This window comes from Podarcis vaucheri (genome assembly GCF_965113315.1).
Source record: "Podarcis vaucheri genome assembly, chromosome: 13".
In the NCBI taxonomy this organism is placed as follows: Eukaryota; Metazoa; Chordata; class Lepidosauria; order Squamata; family Lacertidae; genus Podarcis; species Podarcis vaucheri.
The window spans coordinates 49,210,109-49,232,805 of record NC_138751.1 but is presented as its reverse complement, the minus strand read 5'-3'; the positions used below and the strand labels follow the sequence as shown (position 1 = coordinate 49,232,805).

Here is a 22,697-nt window from a genome sequence, read left to right as displayed (position 1 = left end):
TATGGGTGATTTATTGTTATTGTTGAATCTTAGAGAAAATTTATTAATAAAGAAAAAAGAAAAAGCGTTCCTCCTGTGATGGGAAGCGTACTAGAGGCTATCCCAGTTGGTTGGTTGCCTGAATTAAATTTCTGGTTACTTATTATTATTTATAATAATAGGTTAACATATGGAGTAAGGTTGAAAGCTAGAGGGTAAGGATTTGCTGAATTAAATATCTGAACTGGAATACAAAATGGGAGGTGCGAGGAGGTTGAGAAATTAGTGAAGAAAATATAAGGTTTGAAAATATTAATCTATTTTTCAGTTTTGATTTTTGGCTTTTCTCTTTGTTCTTATTCTTTATCTTTTTTATTTTATTTCTTTCTATCAACTGTTTTTCTACTGTGTATCTTTGTTCTGTTTTGCTTTTTGAATTTGTTGTAATTTGTTTTTATTGTTTTATTGTTTATGAAATAATAATAAATATCATTTAAAAAATAAATAAATTTCTGGTTACCGGAGACAACTTTTGGACTGTGTTTTTCAAACATCCTGTTATGGCGCACAAGGCAAGCTGCAAAGCTGGGATTGTGCTCCTGGTAACAGGCCTGCCGTGGAGAAGACAGCCTCTGTCTTCAGCCTGAGTGTCAAGCTGAAATGCCTCGTTAAAAAAGGATAACGAGCGGCTTCGTCTTGCACACGGTGACACTGATTTCTCTCTCGTAGCCAAGCGATTCATCAGCTCCTTGAACCCAAATGGAAAAGTATGAGATTCTTGGGCTGGTGGGAGAAGGAAGCTACGGAATGGTGATGAAATGCCGGAACAAGGAGACCGGCAGAGTCGTTGCCGTCAAGAAGTTTCTGGAAAGCGAGGATGACAAAATGGTTAAAAAAATTGCCATGAGGGAAATCAAGCTTCTCAAGGTGAGCTGACTGCTGGGGATCTTCAGAGACGGGTAGCTCTTTTCTTTAATCGGTGTAAGTTACCTGACTTTGGATACTCATGGTCAAAAGTCAGGTTTGCGCAGAACAATTGCCAGTATCTAACTGCATTATATGGGACGCGGGTGGCGCTGTGGGTTAAACCAAAGAGCCTAGGGCTTGCCGATCAGAAGGTCGGCGATTCGAATCCCCGGGACGGGGTGAGCTCCCGTTGCTCGGTCCTTGCTCCTGCCAACCTAGCAGTTCGAAAGCATGTCAAAGTGCAAGTAGATAAATAGGTACCGCTCTGGCGGGAAGGTAAACGGTGTTTCCGTGCGCTGCTTTGGTTCGCCAGAAGTGGCTTAGTCATGCTGGCCACATGACCTGGAAGCTGTACACCGGCTCCGGCGGCCAATAAAGCAAGATGAGCGCCGCAACCCCAGAGTCGGCCACGACTAGACGTAATGGTCAGGGGCTCCTTTACCTTTACCTAACTGCATTATATAACAGTAATGTCATATATGTTTTAAGAAACAAACATGATTCTAAATAACTGAAGGTAGATAGGAGCAGGGAGGTGCAAAGTTGTTCTGGGAACGCATTTTATCTGCATTCATTCTGCAGCTCATCTCTGATTTTATACGTTTACGCAACTTTGTGGGTGGCTTCTGGTTTCTGTAACTCCATATGGTAAGATTTTTTTTGATACAGCTTCCCACATGGCCTGGGCAATTGTCGTGCTAATATTGGGCACATATACCGTATTTTTCCGTGTATAAGACTAGGTTTTCCCCCTTAAAAATAATGTCCAAAATTTGGGGGCGTCTTATAGATGGATAGATCTCTCCCCATTTTCTTAAATCCCCAACAATATTTGGGGATTTAGATGGATTTTCTTAAATCCCCAACAATATTTGGGGATTTAGTTGGATAGATCTCTCCCCATTTTCTTAAATCCCCAACAATCCCCCATCTTATTCATGGGGGCATCTTATAGACGGGAAAATACAGTATATTTGCTGGTACAAATGCACGCATTCTAATCTGCACTTGAAAGATTGGGAACAGGATTATGTGTTCCCTTTCCCCAACACCTCCACTCTCCATAACGAAAAACCCCCGCTCACCTTAACCATGGTTAATTGGTTCTTCTGCAATAAGTGCTAACCAGGGTTTCATCTTAATCAGACTTTGAAACTGACTGCTGTGGTTAAGATGGAACTTGATTAGCATTAACTTCCATTTACACCAGATCTGATGCAATGCTTTGCTGCAGCAGCACTACCCAGAACTAAGCCATGGTTTGGCTCAGCGTTCTATGAAAACCCGGACTCATGGTTTGTCTCACTCCCAGCAAGCCACAAGTTGTAACGAAGGTCTGAAGTTGAATCCTGGCAAGACAGAAGTACTGTTTTTGGGGGACAGGAGGCGGGCGGGTATGGAGGACTCCCTGGTCCTGAATGGGGTAACTGTGCCCCTGAAGGACCAGGTGCGCAGCCTGGGAGTCATTGTGGACTCACAGCTGTCCATGGAGGTGCAGGTCAATTCTGTATCCAGGGCAGCTGTCTACCAACTCCACCTGGTACACAAGCTGAGACACTACCTGCCCGCGGACTGTCTCGCCAGAGTGGTGCATGCTCTAGTTATCTCCTGCTTGGACTACTGCAATGCGCTCTACATGGGGCTACCTTTGAAGGTGACTCGGTAACTACAACTAATCCAGAATGCGGCAGCTAGACTGGTGACTGGGGGCGGCCGCCGAGACCACATAACACCAGTCTTGAAAGACCTACATTGGCTCCCAGTATGTTTCCGAGCACAATTCAAAGTGCTGGTGTTGACCTTTAAAGCCCTAAACGGCCTCGGTCCAGTATACCTGAAGGAGCGTCTCCATCCCCATCGTTCTGCCCAGACACTGAGGTCCAGCGCCGAGGGCCTTCTGGCAGTTCCCTCATTGCGAGAAGCAAAGCTACAGGGAACCAGGCAGAGGGCCTTCTCGGTAGTGGCACCCGCCCTGTGGAACGCCCTCCCATCAGATGTCAAAGCGATAAACAACTACCTGACATTCAGAATACATCTTCAGAGAGGTTTTTAATGTGTGATATTTTAGTGTATTTGGTTTCTATGGAAGCCGCCCAGAGTGGCTGGGGAAACCCAGCCAGTTGGGCGGGGTACAAATAATAAATTATTATTATTATTATTATTATTATTATTATTATTATTATTATTATGTTCTTGGCTTATAGCTTGTGGGTTTTCTGGGGAATACAAACCATCATAAGCTTTGGCCTGCATGCAGCACTAAAGTTCAGCCACAGTATTGCTTAGCATTAAATTCAAAGAAGCCACTATGTTATAAACATTGTTAGGCAAAGGCAATTTCCCTCTGACAAATTCCCTAATACAAGTTAGGCACCAGAACTAGGGCAGTTCTTAGCTTTCAGCCTCTTCCGTCGATTACATTTAGCTGTATGTATTAAAGGTTGCGATTCTAGTACTGTGGAATAAGCTACCGTATTTTTTGCTCTATAAGACTCGCTTTTTCCTTCCTAAAAAGTAAGGGGAAATGTGTGTGGGTCTTATGGAGCGAATGCAGGCTGCGCAGCTATCCCAGAAGCCAGAACAGCAAGAGGGATTGCTGCTTTCGCTGCGTAGCGATCCCTCTTGCTGTTCTGGCTTCTGAGAGTCAGAATATTTTTTTTCTTGTTTTCCTCCTCCAAAAACTAGGTGCGTCTTGTGGTCTGGTGTGTCTTATAGAGGGAAAAATACGGTATACGAGAGCGTTTGTCAGGATTACTGAAGCAATGTGAAGCATTTGGAGTAATTTTAAAAAGCATCGTGTGAAAACAAAAGCTGCAATCCTAAGTCATGTCTACTTGGGAGTAAGCCCAGTGGAACGCAGAGGGACTTGCTTCCAAGTAAAAATACACAGGATCAGGCTGCAAATATTATTCTCTTTTTCCTTCGCATTGTATGTATTCAAGGGGCAATTATAGTGAGTGTTTTCAGACTCTGTCTGCTGTCTCTCTGTGGTTTTGTGACGCATTTGCTGTCTCCTGATAGCAATTAAGGCACGAGAACTTGGTGAACCTGCTGGAAGTCTGTAAGAAGAAGAAACGATGGTATCTGGTGTTTGAATTCGTGGACCACACAGTCCTTGATGATCTTGAGATGTTTCCAAATGGCCTGGATTACAACAGAGTTCGGAAATACTTATTTCAGATTATAAAAGGGATAGGATTTTGCCATAGTCATAATGTAAGTAAGCTGTTACGTCCGCTTGGTTATTTGTGTTGCTCTGCTGTTTGTTCTTGGTCAAACACATCAGATTTATCGATTCAAGGATATGAGCTTTTAGTTTCAAATATATGTCGCAGTAAGGGATGCGGGTGGCGCTGTGGGTTAAACCACAGAGCCTAGGACTTGCCGATCAGAAGGTCGGCGGTTCAAATCCCCGCGACGGGGTGAGCTCCCGTTGCTCGGTCCCTGCTCCTGCCAACCTAGCAGTTCGAAAGCACATCAAAGTGCAAGTAGATAAATAGGTGCCGCTCCAGTGGGAAGGTAAACGGCGTTTCCGTGCGCTGCTCTGGTTCGCCAGAAGCGGCTTAGTCATGCTGGCCACATGACTCGGAAGCTGTACACTGGCTTATTGGCCAATAAAGTGAGATGAGCGCCGCAACCCCAGAGTCGGCCACGACTGGACCTAATGGTCAGGGGTCCCTTTACCTTTACCTATATGTCACAGTAGTAAGAGTTAGTTCAAATTACCCAAGTTAACAATGGGAATTATCATTGCAACAAACCTAATTTTGAGTGTTAGCTGGGTAGAATGTTTGCTAGATGTGCCGATTCCATCTACTCAAAATACATTTGCTTTTGAATTTCTAAGAATTTAGGAAATTCTGAGAATTTCTGAGAATTTAGGAATTTTGTGGTGTAATTTCAGGGTTTTCACTACAGTCTGACTGATGACCTCGGTATAGAAAAAACTGAGGTTCTTAAACATCTTGCCATCTTTTTTTGTCAAGGAAAAATAGTTTGACCTCATAATTTAAGATGCAATATAACTTCAGCCTTATGGCACAATATGGATTCTTCTGGAAAATAGGCATAGATGATAGCATATGAATGTTTTTGCATGTAGATTTTATGCTCATGTAAGGTAACAGTTTTCATAGTCTCCTCTTCTTGAACATTCAAAAAATCTGCTTCTAGATTTTTTGTGGTGGGGATGAGGGCTGCTGTGTTGCTGGGGATGTTGTTTTTGTTTCAAACATTGCAAGCTCTGGATGGGATGGAGGGTCTCAGGAGGTGGCAGAGGGATGCTCCTAGAGTTGTTTGGCAGGGCAGGAAGCCTCAAGTTAAGCTTAAGATATTGATGGATGCTAAAGAAGGAGGTGGACCTGCCCTGCCAGACCTTTAAACTTCGTTGTGAACCATCTGCCTTTTGCTGGTTAAGAGAATGGTTGCTTCTTGAAAACACTGAAGTGTTGGACAATGGCAGACGAAGTTGATGGACTATAGGGAATTGGCGGAAATGACTGGCAAGATCCGAGACCAGGGTGAAGAGTCGGTGGAAGAAGATTGGAAAAAGTTTAAAGACTATTTATAGAAATATTGTAAAATTAAGGAATGTTAGAAAAATGTTGGAATGAAATTACATGGCTTTAGTAGAAATGTCATAAGGAATTAAGTATAAATAGATTAATAGAAAATTAAAGGAAAAGTATGGCAAGAATGTGTTAAGATAATTATAGAACAGAAAACAGAGTAAGATGGAAAGGAATTGCTGAAACATAATAGAAGTGGAATACAAAAAGGGAGGTGTGAGGAAGTCGCTGGAAATAAGTAAATGAAATATAAGATATTGAATGAAATTTGATTTATTTTATTGTTGCATTGTTTTAGTTTAATATATTGTATTGTATATGTTTTTTCTTTTAGTGTTTAAATTTTTTGGAAAAGTAATAAATATTATTTTTTTAAAAAAACAAAAACAAAAAATCTGCTTCTAGGATCAGGAACGCAGTGTTTTAAAAACACTGCATAATCTGGAAGCCTGAGAAACAGTATTTCTGATTGTGTGGAGAGCGCTTTTAGTGCAGGGACAGTACATATGACATTTTACTTCATTCCGTACATGTTAATGGATAAAAAGGAATTGCTTCAGGTTTTTTGCCTTCTTGTATCAAATTTATATTATTATTTTATTAGTGTGCTTCAATTTGCATTAATATATTTAAAGCATGGTATGTGATGTGATAAAGATGGATGTTTTTTGGCCAGTAGTTGCAAATCATCACCCGATGTTGCAGTCATCAAATTTGTAGTGTTTCCATGTGGACTAGCTGGCCACCTTGGTGCTTAAGGGCAAAGAACCAGGGCTAATCTAAACACACACATGCTTCTTCTTTTTTTAAGATCATACACCGAGATATTAAACCTGAGAATATATTGGTCTCCTATTCTGGAATTATCAAACTCTGCGATTTTGGATTTGCTCGAACCCTGGCAGCCCCTGGCGAAGCTTACACAGATTACGTGGCAACGCGATGGTATCGGGCTCCTGAGCTGCTTGTTGGAGATATCAAATATGGCAAGTAAGGAATCGTAGAATACGTTACTGGGTTTCCCCTACATTTCCAGGAATAGATCATTATTATTATTAATGACAACAGAAATGTTGCTGTTCAAGCTCAGGGGGGTGATAAATTGCAGCCAAAGCAGGGTTTCGTCACTGTAGGGAGGCTGGTTTTGGCACCATCCTTGTAATTATTATTAATTACAATTAATTAATTACAAGTGGCCTCCCCAGCCACTCTGGGCAGCTCCCAACAGGATATGAAAAAACAAAATAAAACATCAAACATTAAAAACTTCCCTAAACAGGGCTGCCTTCAGGTGTCTTCTAAAAGTCAGATGGTTGTTTATTTCCTTGACATCTGATGGGAGGGCATTCCACAGGGTGGGTGCCACCACCGAGAAGGCTCTCTGCCTGGTTCCCTGTAACCTCACTTCTCACAGTGAGGGAACTGCCAGAAGGCCTTGGAGCTGGACCTCAATGTCCAGGCTGAATGATGGGGGTGGAGATGCTCCTTCAGGTATACTGGGCCGAGGCCGTAATGAATATAAGCTGCCTCAGGTGTAGCCAGTCACAATCAGCTGCCTGTTATTGTTGTAAAACGTATGTTTGGTGGAGCTGTCTCTAAATATGGCGCCTGTTTTCCCTCCCCAGGGCTGTTGATGTGTGGGCCATTGGCTGCCTGGTAACAGAAATGCTTACCGGAGAGGCGCTTTTCCCTGGAGACTCGGATATTGACCAGTTGTACCATATTATGAAATGTTTGGGTGAGAAAGCATCCCTTGTTTTCCTCTGTGCAGCCAGCAGAGCTTTGGAACCTTCAAGCTGATAGCGAAGGCAGAAGAAAGCCTGAAATACTTAGCATTGTTGAATGAGATTATGTGGATCAGTTCCTAAATCCTTCAGGGTCCTGGCTTGTAAATCCAGATGGCCCTTCCATGAGTTGACAGCAAGAGATTTTGCATGCCATTAAGGATGGCAGAGTGCAATAGGTCTGATCCAACTGGATTATGATTAGTAATAATAATTCATGATTAAAGGTAAAGGTAGAACGACCCCTGACCATTAGGTCCAGTCGTGACCGACTCTGGGGTTGCGGCGCTCATCTCGCTTTACTGGGCGAGGAGCCGGCATACAGCTTCCGGGTCTTGTGGCCAGCATGACTAAGCCACTTCTGGTGAACCAGATCAGCGCACGGAAACGCTGTTTACCTTCCCGCCGGAGTGGTACCTATTTATCTACTTGCACTGGTGTGCTTTCGAACTGCTAGGTGGGCAGGAGCAGGGACCGAGCAATGGGAGCTCACCCCATCACGGGGATTTGAACCGCTGACCTTCCGATCGGCAAGTCCTAGACTCTGAAGTTTAACCCACAGTAATTTATTATCAGCAGCAACCTGTTTGTCTCCAGGACACACCGAGTCGGTTTGCAGAATTAAAGAAAGCAAATAAAAGAAAAACTACACAGCATCCTAAAGCAAGGTAATCGGAAACAGTGGACTAAAACACAAGGTTCAAAGCCAAGTGCAGGGAAGTAGCAGAAAACTCAGGGATCAAATAATTTGGCTTAAGCTGTCTGCAGTTTTGCGTTCTGAAAACTGAACAGTCTTATAAATGATTATTAATTCCAGGTAACTTAATCCCAAGGCACCAAGAGTTGTTCTACAAAAACCCTCTTTTTGCTGGAGTGCGGTTGCCTGAAGTCAAGGAAATCGAACCTCTTGAAAAACGATATCCCAAACTCTCTGTTGCCGTCATAGAATTTGCTAAGGTACGTGCCTTGCCGATTCCGTAGCTTTCCATTTTGTTCCTCTTGGCAAAGCCTTCTGTTTGCTTTCAGGAGCCAGCCTTTGATAATGAGTTAGGAAGATTGAGATCAGTGGGAACTTAACTGGGAGTTGAGTCAGCCTACCCAGATTTGCTTTTGTTCAGGTGCTAGAGGCCTTTTCAGACACAGAAAGGAATACAGCTGCCCAGTATCAGCCCCTGAGATTGGCAGGAAGTACAGTGGTGCCCCGCAAGACGAATGCCTCGCAAGATGGAAAACTCACTAGACGAAAGAGTTTTCCGTTTTGGAGGTGCTTCACAAAACGAATCTCCTATGGGCTTGCTTCGCAAGACGACAATGTCTTGCGAGTTCCTGCTGGTTCCCCCCTTTTTTTTAAGCCGCTAAGCCGCTTATTAGCTGATCCGATCAGAAGATAAGCCGCTAAAAGCTGCTAATAGCGCTAATCCGCTAATCCGTCAATGGGGTTGCTTTGCAAGACGAAAAAACCTCTAGGCGAAGAGAATCACAGAACAGATTCTTTTCGTCTTGCGAGGCACCACTGTATAAAGCCCCTAAATTAGCCAGGCCTCGTATAAATAAAGGTAAAGGGACCCCTGACCATTAGGTCCAGTCATGACCGACCCTGGAGTTGTAGCACTCATCTTGCTTTTTTGGCCGAGGGAGCTGGCGTACAGCTTCCGGGTCATGTGGCCAGCATGACTAAGCCGCTTCTGGCGAACCAGAGCAGCACACGGAAATGCCGTTTACCTTCCCACCGGAGTGGTACCTATTTATCTACATGCACTTTGACGTGCTTTTGAACTGCTAGGTTGGCAGGAGCTGGGACAGAGCAACAGGAGCTCATCCCGTCGCGGGGATTCGAACCACTGACCTGCTGATCGGCAACTCCTAGGCTCAGTGGTTTAACCCACAGTGCTACCCGCATCCCCTCGTATAAATACTGGAAGCCTAACCTGTCCTTGCCTGGTCAGCAGAGCAGTACCTCTCTGTTTGCTGCTCTCAAACTTCTGTCACGCATACGCACATTATAAGCTGTGATACGCATGTAACACACTATATATTCCAGTTCTTTATTAGCTGCTTATCAGGGTCAAGTCACAAAGCAGAAATAAAGCAACAGAACTTCAGGCAATGCATGAAGCACTGAGTGAATGGAGACAAACCGGGGCATGACAGCTGCGGAATTAGATAGCCACAGTTCCTTTAAGGAGAGGCAGTAGCAGAAAATTGTGGTTTTGAGGCCCAAAAGAGGTCCAGAACTGCAGGGCCACCATCAAGAAGGCCCCGCAATCTCATGTGCTTGTCGGCCTAACCAGTTTCAGCAGTGGGCACATAATGTCATATGTGTAGTTACGTCTCAGACATAGAGTTTGGGACTGACAGTGAGACCCTAGCTTGGAGAAAGCTGTACTTTCTATCTCTAAAAGTCAATGGTACATCATTTCCCTCTCCTTCCTTCCTTCCTTCCTTCCATCCTTCCTTCCATGACTTAATAGACAGGATCCGGTGAGCTACCGTATTTTTTGCTCTATAAGACTCACTTTTTCCCTCCAAAAAAGTAAGGGGAAATGTGTGTACGTCTTATGGAGCGAATGCAGGCTGCGCAGCAATCCCAGAAGCCAGAACAGCAAGAGGGATTGCTGCTTTCACTGCGCAGCGATCCCTCTTGCTGTTCTGGCTTCTGAGATTCAGATTTTTTCTTTTCTTGTTTTCCTCCTCCAAAAACTAGGTGCGTCTTGTGGTCTGGTGCATCTTATAGAGCGAAAAATACGGTATTTTAAGCATGCTTGAAGATGCTCAGTTGATTTTCCCCTTGCAATGTCCTTGCAACCCCATAACATTGCAAACTGTTTTTAAAAGCTCTCACCATTTCAAACGTCATTTGTTATGTGTTATGGAGAGAGTAACTATGGTTTGCCTGAAACCTTGGGAGTGCAGAACTACTTTCGTTGTTCTTTGGATCCCAGCAAATATCAGTGTAATTTAACCTTTGGGATTTTCCTTTTCCCCCCTCCACTGTATTTACAATAAAAATTTTGATCTTATGTTAGCAATGTCTGCAGACTGATCCGGACAAAAGACCATCCTGTACTGAGCTGCTGCAGTGTGATCTGTTCAACAAAGATTCCTTCACTGAAAGGTGTGTGGCTTTTCCTTGTTTAGCGGAGCTGGGCCTTAAAAGGAAACAGTACTGAGAATTTTTGGGCATTGCAGACAGTTAAGGGTTTCCTATAACTCTGTCAGTGCCCATAATTCCTTGAGGGGAAGAATGTTCTTCAAGTGGGCTTTAAATTTACATACTGGATCTCAGAGCCCATCTTGGGAAATGAAAGCTTTCCAGGGGAGAGGTGCAAAGAAAAGGTTTAGTACTTTCTGGTTCTCCTTTGACTACTTCACTGCAAACCCCCACTCCCTGCTGTCGGAAGTGAAGTGAACACAAATTTTGAAGTACAGTGGTACCTCGGGTTACATACTCTTCAGGTTACACACTCCGCTAATCCAGAAATAGTGCTTCAGGTTAAGAACTTTGCTTCAGGATGAGAACAGAAATTGTGCTCCGGTGGTGCAGCGGTAGCAGGAGGTCCCATTAGCTAAAGTGGTGCTTCAAGTTAAGAACAGTTTCAGGTTAAGAACGGACCTCCGGAATGAATTAAGTTGAGGTACCACTGTACCACTGCCAAATGTCTAGTACCACCACCAGACTTAGGGCGGTTCCCCTTAAGTCAGGGGTCAGTAAACGTTTTCAGCATGGGGCCGGTCCACTGTCCCTCAGACCTTGTGGGGGGCCGGACTATATTTTGGGGGGAGGGAAATTTCTATGCCGCACAAATAACCCAGAGATGCATTTTAAATAAAAGCACACATTCCACTCATGTAAAAACACCAGGCAGGCCCCACAAATAACCCAGAGATGAATTTAAATAAAAGGACACATTCTACTCATGTAAAAACACGCTGATTCCCAGGCTATCCGTGGGCCGGATTGAGAAGGCGATTGGGCCGGATCTGGCCCCCCGGGCCTTAGTTTGCCTACCCATGCCATGGGTAGGCAGTGGGTTTTTACATGAGTAGAATGTGTGATTTCCCACATTGTCATTATTTTTGTTTTTAAAAAGCTACCATGGAAGTTGCTGTAGTTGAAATTTCTGAATCCCCGGCTCAAATTACCATCTTTTCACGTGAGCTGTATGAACTGAGGGGGAAATGGAGAGAGGGCAGCAATGGGATATCGTGTGTGAATTTTAAGTCCACAAATTATATGCATGCTTCTTGTTCTGATCTCTTTTCCTTCCCCTCTTAAGATGCTGGAGTTATATTTCTCTTCTTCCTTTTTTATCTCCAAGGGTGGCTTTGGGTTTCGCTGTTCATTTACCTTACAAGTTTGTGGTGATGTTAAGATTGGGGCAGAACATATTATCCAGAGTCCTTGTTGCAAGGGAGAGGATTCCAGCATAATTACAATAATATAATTCATTATTTATACCCCTCCCATCTGGCTGGGTTTCCCCAGCCACTCTGGACGGCTCCCAACCGAATATTAAAAACACAATACCGCATTAAACATTAAAAACTTCCCGCTGTAATCTCCTTTTTTTCCTAAAACCTCAACATTTTAGCATTCATCAATTTTATAATATTTCTTAAGATAATATTAAGATTAAGTAAAAGAAAAGAATAAATAAGGGACAAATTTGATAAAAATAAGTTTAGGATTTGCTGAAAAAAAATGGAAATTGGGATGTAGAAAGGGGAGGTTTGGGGGAGTCGGTGAAGTGAGGTTTATGAAAAAAGGATATGAAATTATACATGTTTGTTTGTTTCTTTATTTGTTTGTATTGTCTATAAAAAATTTGTAAAATCAATAAAAAATATTTTAAAAAAATAAACATTAAAAACTTCCCTAAACAGGGCTGCCTTCGGTGGGTTCAGAATTTTGTCTACAGAGCAATTAATTTAAAAAAAGTTTCATTTTGTACATGTGCTCTTCTTCTTCAAACACAAAAAATACAGGTTCACCCAGGAACTTAAAGCAAAGATCCAGAAAGAAAGAGACCACCCTTTGCCCAAGAAATCGAAAATAAGCAGGAAAGACAAAGACGATTCCGGTGATGAAAAGAAAACGCTTGTAATCCAGGTATGTGGAACTTGGTTTATTCTTCCGTATTCCTATCTGTAATGCCATGTTCTGAGTCAGACCATGTCCCCTGGTCTTGTCTCTGCTGATGAAGTTCTCAGTTAAAAGTTGCTGAGAATGGAGGAGAACAAGGAGGAAGGAGGATAGTTCCTGATTAGGAAGAAGAATTGTTGGTGATGCCACTAGCAAATTCATGCCAGCAGGCAGTAAAATCACACTGCTCAAAGTTGGAATTAACTCTTTGTTAGCAAAAAGACTGTTATAAGAAAAAAAACCCTGCTCTTTTCCCCTTATGGGGTATCCAAGAGCCCGTATAGAGTCCTTAAGTGGGTTCCCTATTGGCAGGAGAAAATAACAGAGGCCAACCAGAGAATATTGAGAAGCAAAGCAGCTAGTAAGCCTGATCTCTGTTAAACTGTTGCAACAGGGTGCTCCCCTCACAAACAGGAAAGGAGGAGGAACCCAGAACAAGGGCGTGCAAGCCCTTATATAGTCTTTTGAAATTGCCCACCCTGTAGCCCAAGACCACCCCCCTAAAACATCATAGATACATCACAGAAGGAGGTGGTCTACAGCAGAAATCCTCTCTGCCAGGATACCTGATAATGGTCGCTGGTTGCATTACCTGGGCAGCCTGGCCATTCTTTGGTGGTGGTTAATACTTTAGTTCAGGCATAGGCAAACTCAGCCCTCCAGGTGTTTTGGGGCTACAACTCCCATCATCCCTAGCTAACAGGACCAGGGGTCAGGGATGATGGGAATTGTAGTCCCAAAACATCTGGAGGACCGAGCTTGCCTATGCTTGCTTTAGTTCCTGAATGCAGGTCACAGGCTCACCCTATTCATACACAAATACGCCCTAAAGACAGGATTTGCAAGCAAAAGGCAATCTGAAGGCTTTCGCATTTCCTTTCTCTTTGCAGAGAAATATTTGAGGTCAATTTGGGAGAATCAAAATGGCTTCAGGATTGCTCTCCTGTACTATTTCAGACACGTGGTTTATATACTTCATCATTTTCATCATCGTTTTTAATTTGTATACCGTCTTTCTATCTTACAATACTCAAGGCGGTCTACAAGCTGAAGAAACAAAAAATGTACATCTTATAACAATCTAATGCAATACAAAAATGTGATAATAAAACAAAACTTTAAAATAAGCAACCGACATCAAAAAAATGTTGAAAATATTGTTGAATATCAGCATATAAAAGTTAAACAGAAATCCACCCAATGGTTACAATAAATAATTTTTAATTACGTATGTGTTTGCCTTGTACATTTATGAACGTTTAATTTATGTTTAGGACCTTAGAATTCTTATAACAACATGATATCCGCAGACTTAGCTGTGAGGCCTGATCAGCTTATCCCCAGTCGTTCTGAACCCATGAATTACCGTATTTTTCGCTCTATAAGACGCACCAGACCACAAAATGCACCTAGTTTTTGGAGGAGGAAAACAAGAAAAAAAATATTCTGAATCTCAGAAGCCAGAACAGCAAGAGGAATCGCTGTGCAGTGAAAGCAGCAATCCCTCTTGCTGTTCTGGCTTCTGGGATAGCTGTGCAGCCTGCATTCGCTCCATAAGACGCACACACATTTCCCCTTACTTTTTAGGAGGGAAAAAGTGAGTCTTATAGAGAAAAAATACGGTAGTTACAGAGACTGAAATTCCCCTCTTCCCCGAAGTCACCCGTCCCCTCCTCTCCAGGGTTTTCCTCCAAACAACCTGCCACTCATTTTTTTAACACTACAATGCTTGGATTTGAAACAGGACTTGGGCATGGAATCCAAGCTGAAAGACTCCAAGCTGTTCAGAATGAAGTTGTCCAAAGTTGACGCCGAGAAATCGGACAGATCTTCAAATGCGAGTTTCCTGTATGAGAGTGGAGCTGGGCAGGTCAAGGCGATTCCTTCGACAACTTTGAAAGATTCCAGTAGCAGCCTGGATTATGTGAAAAATCCCGGCACGGTGATCCCTCCCATTACACAGAATTATTCCACCATATCCTCCAGCATCGGTGGAAACCCTGCCTTGGGGTCAAAACTGGGAATGCATAATTACAGGTAAAGTAAAATAACAAAGTACCTAAACCACTGAGCCTCTGGAGCTTACTGATCAGAAGGTCAGCGGTTCGAATCCCTGCACGGGGTGAGCTCCTGTTGCTCGGTCCCTGCTCCTGCCAACCTAGCAGTTTGAAAGCACGTCAAAGTGCAAGTAGATAAATAGGTACCACTCCGGCGGGAAGGTAAACTGCATTTCTGTGCGCTGCTCTGGTTCACCAGAAGCGGCGTAGTCATGCTGGCCACGTAACCCAGATACTGTCTGTGGACAAACGCTGGCTCCCTTGGCCTATAGAGCGAGATGAGTGCCGCAACTCTAGAGTCGTCCACGACTGGCCTTAATGGTCAGGGGTAAAAAGGTAAAGGGACCCCTGACCATTAGGTCCAGTCCTGACCGACTCTGGGGTTGCGGCGCTCATCTCGCTTTATTGGCCGAGGGAGCCGGTGTACAGCTTCCGGGTCATGTGGCCAGCATGACTAAGCCGCTTCTGGCGAACCAGAGCAGCGCACGGAAATGCCATTTACCTTCCCACCGGAGTGGTACCTATTTATCTACTTGCACTTTGATGTGCTTTTGAACTGCTAGGTTGGCAGGAGAAGGGACCGAGCAACGGGAGCTCACCCCGTCGCAGGGATTCGAACCGCTGACCTTCTGATCGGCAAGTCCTAGGCTCTGTGGTTTAACCCACAGCGCCACCCGTGTCCCTAATAATGGTCAGGGGTACCTTTACCTTTATTCAGCATTAGAACAAAGGAAAAACATGCCTGCTTCCCTTCGTGTCTAAGCAAACAGCATAAAACAAAAGCTATACACAACGGAAGTTCCCAGCAGGCTGTGCTGGACTGTAAACAGGCATGTGACACACAACAGTCATGCCTGTTCCTTTTAAGGTGGAATGGAACATCAATATCCTAACGGGTATCTCGTTAGGTAGCTGTGATTTGCTGCACCAACCTACATGGTTGGTGCCGAAGATATTGTTGTGCAAAACAGTCCTTACTGCTTAGCATTTTCTACAATGCTCTGATAAAATAGTTAGCATGCTTTCAGTGTCTTTTAATATATTATCCTTGCGTTGCAGAAAGGGAATGGGGGTCGAGGGCTTAAGTTTGCCGGTCCTAAAACTACTGGGTACATTTGTGATTGAGGCGAGATTTGAGTCAGGGATTGACACAGCTTCATTGAAGTGAATGGATCAATCCCAGTGATTCATGGCTTTCGGTTGGATTTTCTGGGTTCCATGATTTCTGAGTCCTTGGTATACCTTTTTATGACAAAGTTAGGTCCATTTTCCATAGGACATGACCTGAATAGGTACTTAAAAGTATCCCATGTCCACTATCGTGGATTTTTTATGTGTGAGTTCTTCCCATTAACTGTGCTAGAGTGGGGAAGCCAGCTATAAGCATGTTGACACAACTTCCATTTGCTAATTAAGTGGCCTAATTAAGCCCAAGTCTGTCTTCTGAGCTTATAACTTCCTGCTTGTGCGCTTCCCAGAGGCATTGGGCTGGTCACTGGGGGAAACAGGATGGTATTCTCGAGATACGACTTTTGATTTGATTGGTAAATGCTGGATTCAAGGTGGAGCTCATTCTTCTTTCGTTTTGCTCCTCTAAAGGCTTTTGCAGACAAACAAATCTTCATCAGTCCTAGCCAACCTGCTCCACTCTTTGACATGGGGGGCCGAGGAACCCGTGTGATTTTTAGGTGGCCCACAACAGTTTATGCCACGATAAATCTTCCAGTCTTTAAGGTGCCTGCAACTCTTTGAACCAAGCCAGAGACCCTGTCTGCAGCCCCTATCTTCATACCTCTGCCCTGGGCTTGCTGCCTAGTACAGTGGTACCTCGGGTTACATACGCTTCAGGTTACATATATTTTATATTTTATACCCCGCCCATCTGGCTGAGTCTCCCCAGCCACTCTGAGCGGCTCCCAATCAAGTATTAAAAACAATACAGCGTTAAATATTAAAAACTTCCCTGAACAGGGCTGCCTTCAGATGTCTTTTAAAGATAAGATAGCTACTTATTTCCTTCACATCTGGTGGGAGGATGTTCCACAGGGTGGGCGCCACTACCGAGAAGGCCCTCTGTCTGGTTCCCTGTAGCCTTACTTCTCGCAATGAGGGAACCGCCAGAAGGCCCTCGGCGCTGGATCTCAGTGTCCGGGCTGAACGATGGGGGTGGAGACGCTCCTTCAGGTATACAGGACCAAGGCCGTTTAGGGCTTTAAAGGTCAGCCCGAACACTGACACTGGGAGCCACTGCAGATCTCTCAGAACCGGTGTTATGTGGTCCCGGCGGCCACTCCCAGTCACCAGTCTAGCTGCCGCATTCTGGATTAATTGCAGTTTCCGGGTCACCTTCAAATGTAGCCCCACGTAGAGCATGTTGCAGTGGTCCAAGACTCTGCTAACCCAGAAATATTACCTTGGGTTAAGAATTTTGCTTAAGGATGAGAACAGAAATCGTGCTCCGGCGGCACGGCAGCAGCGGGAGGCCCCATTCGCTAAAGTGGTGCTTCAGGTTAAGTACAGTTTCAGGTTAAGAACAGACCTCCGGAACGAATTAAGTACTTCACCCAAGGTACCACTGTATTTAATTTCTTCCATGGAGGTCAAGGTACTGAAGCAGACCTTCTTGCTTGCTTCCCAGCCATGTCCGGAAATAGTTCTGTCTGTTAGCCATGATGCAATGTTTGGAAATGGGTTTTTAAAATAATTTCACGCGATCTCTGGATTTTTTGTGTGTTGCATTTCCAGGATTGATGAGAAGTCTAAAAGATACCTCAACCCTTTCCTAAAGCAAGGGAAAAAATCACCCGTAGGAAACTATAGCATCAACCTGACAGCATCGGTAAGCTCTTTAAAACAAAATCTCCAGTGAAAGCAGGCATGCTTCAGAGACTCTGTCACGGGACGCCTTGTTCTTAATGCCAGTCCTAGGTTTGAATTCAATTCCTTTCTCTTTGAGAGTTGGTTGTGTTGCAATTCTTGGCTAATGTCCTAATGCAAGCAGCGTGTTCTGTTTGAAGTGCATGATATAAAAACAATATGGGTGGTTGGCTTTTCTGCCCAGCTCCCCAAGGGACTGATTCCCCTAAGTCCATGATCGGTCAGAGATAATAATAATAATAATAATAATAATAATAATAATAATAATAATAATAATTTATTATTTATACCCCGCCCATCTGGCTGGGCTTCCCCAGCTACTCTGGGCTGCTTTCAACAAAATATTAAAATACAGTAATGCATCAAACATTAAAAGCTTCCCTAAACAGGGCTGCCTTCAGATGTCTTCTAAAAGTCTGGTAGTTGTTTTTCTCTTTGACATCTAGTGGGAGGGCGTTCCACAGGGCAGGTGCCACTACCAAGAAGGCCCTCTGCCTGGTTCCCTGTAACTTGGCTTCTCGCAATGAGGGAACCGCCAGAAGGCCCTCGGCGCTGGACCTCAGCGTCCGGGCAGAACGATGGAGGTGGAGACACTCCTTCAGATATGAATCCCGCTGCTGTCCCTTATTGATGATGTCCCTTAAATTTCCCGGGTTTCAAAGGAAGCAGCTCCTCTCCCTCCCTCCCTGCCGGCCAGGGAGGAGGGAGGCTCCAACTGTGTTGCTTGGCTGCTCACCCAATAAGGAATCTAAGAACGACTGGGGGATGGAGCTTGCATGCCTTGTGCCAAACAAATCGACCGCGTTGCCTGGGGACTCGCCTTTGCTCAGTGCTTCCCAGCGGAGAGGTGACGGGGTGTGGTTATTCTTGCTGCTTCCCCTTTGCCGGGTTGCTGCGCTGTGGGAACCACCGTTTGAGGCTTCGTTTGGCTGCTGGCTGGGCTTTCTGCCTTTGGCTCGGAGGGGCTCAGAAGTTGAACATACCTGTGCTCTGAAAAATCCCTTATTTTGGCTGCTGATCCCTTATTTTCAAGGCCGCTGGTCCCTTATTTTCAAATCTGTAAGTTGACAGCTATGCTTCTTGTCTGGAGCTTAGCATATCTGGATGAAACTCTGCTTTTAACCATTCCTGCCTTGGCCAGTCAGATGAGGGAGCCCAGAGATAGTGGATGTTGGTACTTTGTATAATCTCCGTATGTTATGGAAAGTGGCCTTTAAAAAAGTACTAAATGTAGACCACGGATTAGGGTTGTTGTTTTTTAAAAGCAACTTTTTCTTCATGTTTTCTCCAATTAACGGCTTGGTAACAGGTCTCGAATGAAAACAACGTTCTTCAGACAAACAAGAAAAGATGGGAGTTTTCCAAAACAGATGTACGTTTGCCAGAGCTTAACTACGGCTATCTCCCTGAACTCAAAGGTGTGGACGGTAAGAGTTCATGATAGATATCCAACCAATTATGGGATCTAGCAGCTAAATAATAATGATACAGTGGTACCTTGGTTCTCAAACTTAATCCGTTGAAGAAGTCCATTCCAAAACCAAAGCATTCCAAAACCAAGGCGCGCTTTCCCATAGAAAGTAATGCAAAACGGATTGATCCGTTCGAGACTTTTAAAAACAATCCCTAAAACAGCAATTTAACATGGATTTTACTATCTTATGAGACCATTGATTCATAAACGAAAGCAATAAACAATGTACTGTACTATAAAATAAATAAAACAGTATTGTAGATGATAAAAACTAAAATTAATTTTTTTCTTACCTGCACTGATCATTGTCTGGATGGGGGGCTTTTATCCATTTCTGCCGTCGCAATCAATCAGTAACTGAACTGGGATCCACACAGTCACAAAAACAAATTAACTGAAAAAGCCTCAAAACAAAAAACGCAAAATAAAAAGCAAAAACAAAAGCACCAAATATCAGCTTCAAATATTGCGTCAGAACACTACAACCAGAAGCAGAAGGTTTGAATTACAATGGGGGAGGGACACAAATTAGCAGTGCAGCAGAAAACACAGGGGGACTCAAAATGGAGCACGTTCGGCTTCTGAAAAATAGTTCGAAAACCGGAACACCTACTTCCGGTTTTGCAGTGTTTGGATTCCAAGTTGCTTGTGAACTAAGCTGTTTCGAAAACCAAGGTACTGCTGTAATTTTTTTTTTAAGAAATGGGAAAAACATGAACCACGATTGAACTTTATGAAATTAGACTGTCCATAGAAAAGTAAAAGTACGTATTTAAGTGTATGAAGTTTTGCCGTGCCCTTAGCCAGACACACAAAAGTTGTGAATAAGCAGTTGAGAGAAACGTGTTGTTAGATTCAGCTTTGATGTTTTACATTCCTGGGATAGTTCTTTGAATTACTGATGTGCTTCCAACTTGCACAGATAAGTTCATTCCAAAAATGCGCTAATTGATGCATGTGTACTGATGCTCAGCCCATAATGATCCACCCATCGGCTTGTACAGCAGTTGTGAGGAATCACGGTGCCAGCCTGCTTAACTGGCAAGAGTGATCTTTAGTCCAGGTTTTCCCATCCCTGCTTTTTGTGGTCAAACTTCTACAAAAAAGGGCGTGGAAATGGGGGCCGAGTGGGGGGAACCAGCTAAGCAGACGTGAACCACGTTCAGATAAACGAACATAAATATCAAAATAGCTTTTGATGTTTGCGTAAGCCGAACCAAAAGAAAAATGTGTTAGGCTGCGAGCCACAGGAAGGAGAGACTACTTTCGCAAGAAAAGAATGACTATAAGATGATGTGAAAACAAATTGTGTTGCTTTTGTCCGTAGCTCGGAATTCCAGATTTCTGAAGAAAGAAAACAAAATTGTTTCCGAGTCTCGCATGCCGTCTCTCGCCACAATAGACCTTCAGAACCCGAGCCTTGCCCTTCACCAGGTACTAAATCTCTCAGAGTTTGGGAAGGAGAGGGTAAGTCTCCAGCTATTGAGCTAGTAAGGCATCTCTTGTGAGATGCCTGTCTCCGCAGTCCACGGAGCTCGTAGGATTCAGGGTGTGCCTTAGAGAAGTGCCCAAACCACAGAGGTCCAGGTTGAACCCAGTTGGCCCTTGTGCCATGTGACTCCTGTTGGCTTCTGAGAAACCCCTGCTTAGAGACTCTTGGGAATAGAGATGGCGATTTGTAGTGTTTTGATATGCCAACGTTCATTCTCCTTGCCCTGCCTTTTAGAAAGCAACAGAGCCTATAATTATAATAAGAATTTATTATTTATACCCCGCCCATCTGGCTGACTTTCCCCAGCCATTCTGGGCGGCTCCCAATCGAGTGTTAAAAACAACACACCATTAGCACCTTAAAGACCAACTAAGTTAGTTCTTGGTATGAGCTTTCGTGTGCATGCACACTTCTTCAGATACACTGAAACAGAAGTTGCCAGATCCTTCTATATAGTGAGAAGGTGGGGAGGGGTATTACTCAGAAGGGTGGTGGGAATGGGAGATTGGCAGATAGCTGAGATGAGCCTGTTGACGACTCTTAACGACGTCAACAGGAGTCATCAACAGAGTCGTCAACAGGCTCATCTCAGCTATCTGCCAATCTCCCATTCCCACCACCCTTCTGAGTAATACCCCTCCCCACCTTCTCACTATATAGAAGGATCTGGCAACTTCTGTTTCAGTGTATCTGAAGAAGTGTGCATGCACACGAAAGCTCATACCAAGAACTAACTTAGTTGGTCTTTAAGGTGCTACTGGAAGGAATTTTTTTATTTTGACTATGGCAGACCAACACAGCTACCTATCTGTAACACACCATTAAATATTAAAAGCTTCCCTAAACAGGGCTGCCTTTAGATGTCTTCTAAAAATCAGATAGTTGTTTATTTCCTTGACATCTGATGGGAGGGTGTTCCACAGGACGGGTGCCACCACCGAGAAGGCCCTCTGTCTGGTTCCCTGCAACCTGTGGAACGCCCTCCCATCAGATGTCAAGGAAATAGACAACTATCTGACATTTAGAAGACATCTGAAGGCAGCCCTGTTTAGGGAAGCTTTTAATGTTTGATGTTTTATTGTATTTTTAATCTTTTGTTGGGAGTCACCCAGAGTGGCTGGGGAAACCCAGCCAGATGGGCGGGGTATAAATAATAAATTATTATTATTATTTTTAAGGGGGTTATGTAAAAGAAATTTAAGTAGTAGGTCTTTTTGTTTTTAGAATGAGATTTTTATTTTAAAATTTCCATAGTCCAGTAGAATAGCTGCTACCAGAAATACATGTCAAATAAGTAGAAAATTGAGGCCTCTCTAAAAAGTAATTATTAGCTCTTGCCACCCACAGAGGATAGTAGCTGATCCCAGTTCTCACCTTTCCTTTCCCCTCCCAGCCTCTCACCCTGGGAGACGAACATTTCCCTGTCTCTCATCCATCTAGGACAGGGGTCGGCAAACATTTTCAGCAGGGGGCCAGTCCACTGTCCCTCAGACCTTGTGGGGGGCCGGACTATATTTTTTTTTGGGGGGGGAGAATGAATGAATTCCTATGTCCCGCAAATAACCCAGAGGTGCTTTTTAAATAAAAGCACACATTCTACTCATGTAAAAACACCAGGCAGGCCCCACAAATAACCCAGAGATGCATTTTAAATAAAAGGACACATTTTACTCATGTGAAAACACGCTGATTCCCGGACCGTCCGCGGGCCGGATTGAGAAGGTGATTGGGCTGGATCCGGCCCCCGGGCCTTAGTTTGTCTACTCATGATCTAGAGAATAGGTCTATCAATGGCTGTTAGCTGTCTTGTATGGCACTTCCATGTTGGGAGATAATATTTTAAGAGGGCCTCCAAGTGGTTTATGGAAATACCGCTGAATATCAGTTGCCACAGATAGATGTGGTTTGATTGAAACCCAATTAAAATTTACTCAATTTGCAGGTATCTGGAATATCTCTGCAAGACGCTTCAGACGCCACTTTCCCCAGAGTAGAGCATTAACGTCAAGTGAGATGGAAGGGTCTCGATCCTGCAAGTGTCTGCAGTTCTTCTACACCCCTGTTGCCTTTTGGGAAGTGCAGAATCCCTTTGAGGAGGATATACGTGGGAGCAGGGGTGAGGGCGTGTGTTTTCACCACATTCTAGGTAATGGCAGCAAAAGGAAACAAATATTCCCAGTTTCTTTACAGTTGCCAAGGTGCTATAAGACTATAATGTATATAAAATGTCATCTGGATTGAATTATTTCAGTGCATCTGGGAGAAACGATACCAGTCACGGCAGTGTCAGGCTTTTATGAGTTTTGAGTACTGCCCGGCGTCTTTTTCCGGAAGAGGTCTGGGAGTAACGTAGCTAT

The 22,697-nt window shown here is 43.9% G+C and overlaps 1 protein-coding gene across 2 annotated transcripts; it reads left to right on the top strand.

The window, feature by feature from the left end:
- Window positions 1-738: 738 nt before the first annotated feature.
- Window positions 739-22,459, top strand: CDKL2 (cyclin dependent kinase like 2; the record flags this gene model as incomplete). 2 transcript variants are annotated; one of them, XM_082194924.1, is made up of 12 exons in its annotated part: window positions 739-906; window positions 3,967-4,161; window positions 6,325-6,503; window positions 7,139-7,251; window positions 8,115-8,254; window positions 10,324-10,412; window positions 12,284-12,407; window positions 14,185-14,477; window positions 17,243-17,336; window positions 18,684-18,792; window positions 20,176-20,282; window positions 22,283-22,459. In XM_082194924.1, the coding sequence occupies 12 exons, from the start codon at window positions 739-741 to the stop codon at window positions 22,340-22,342; spliced, it is 1,671 nt and encodes a 556-aa protein (XP_082051050.1). In that variant the 3' UTR covers window positions 22,343-22,459. The 2 variants fall into 2 exon arrangements, with proteins under 2 accessions (XP_082051050.1, XP_082051049.1); XM_082194923.1 differs by having other exon boundaries at window positions 18,684-18,801; window positions 22,283-22,458.
- Between the last annotated feature and the right edge of the window lie 238 nt (window positions 22,460-22,697).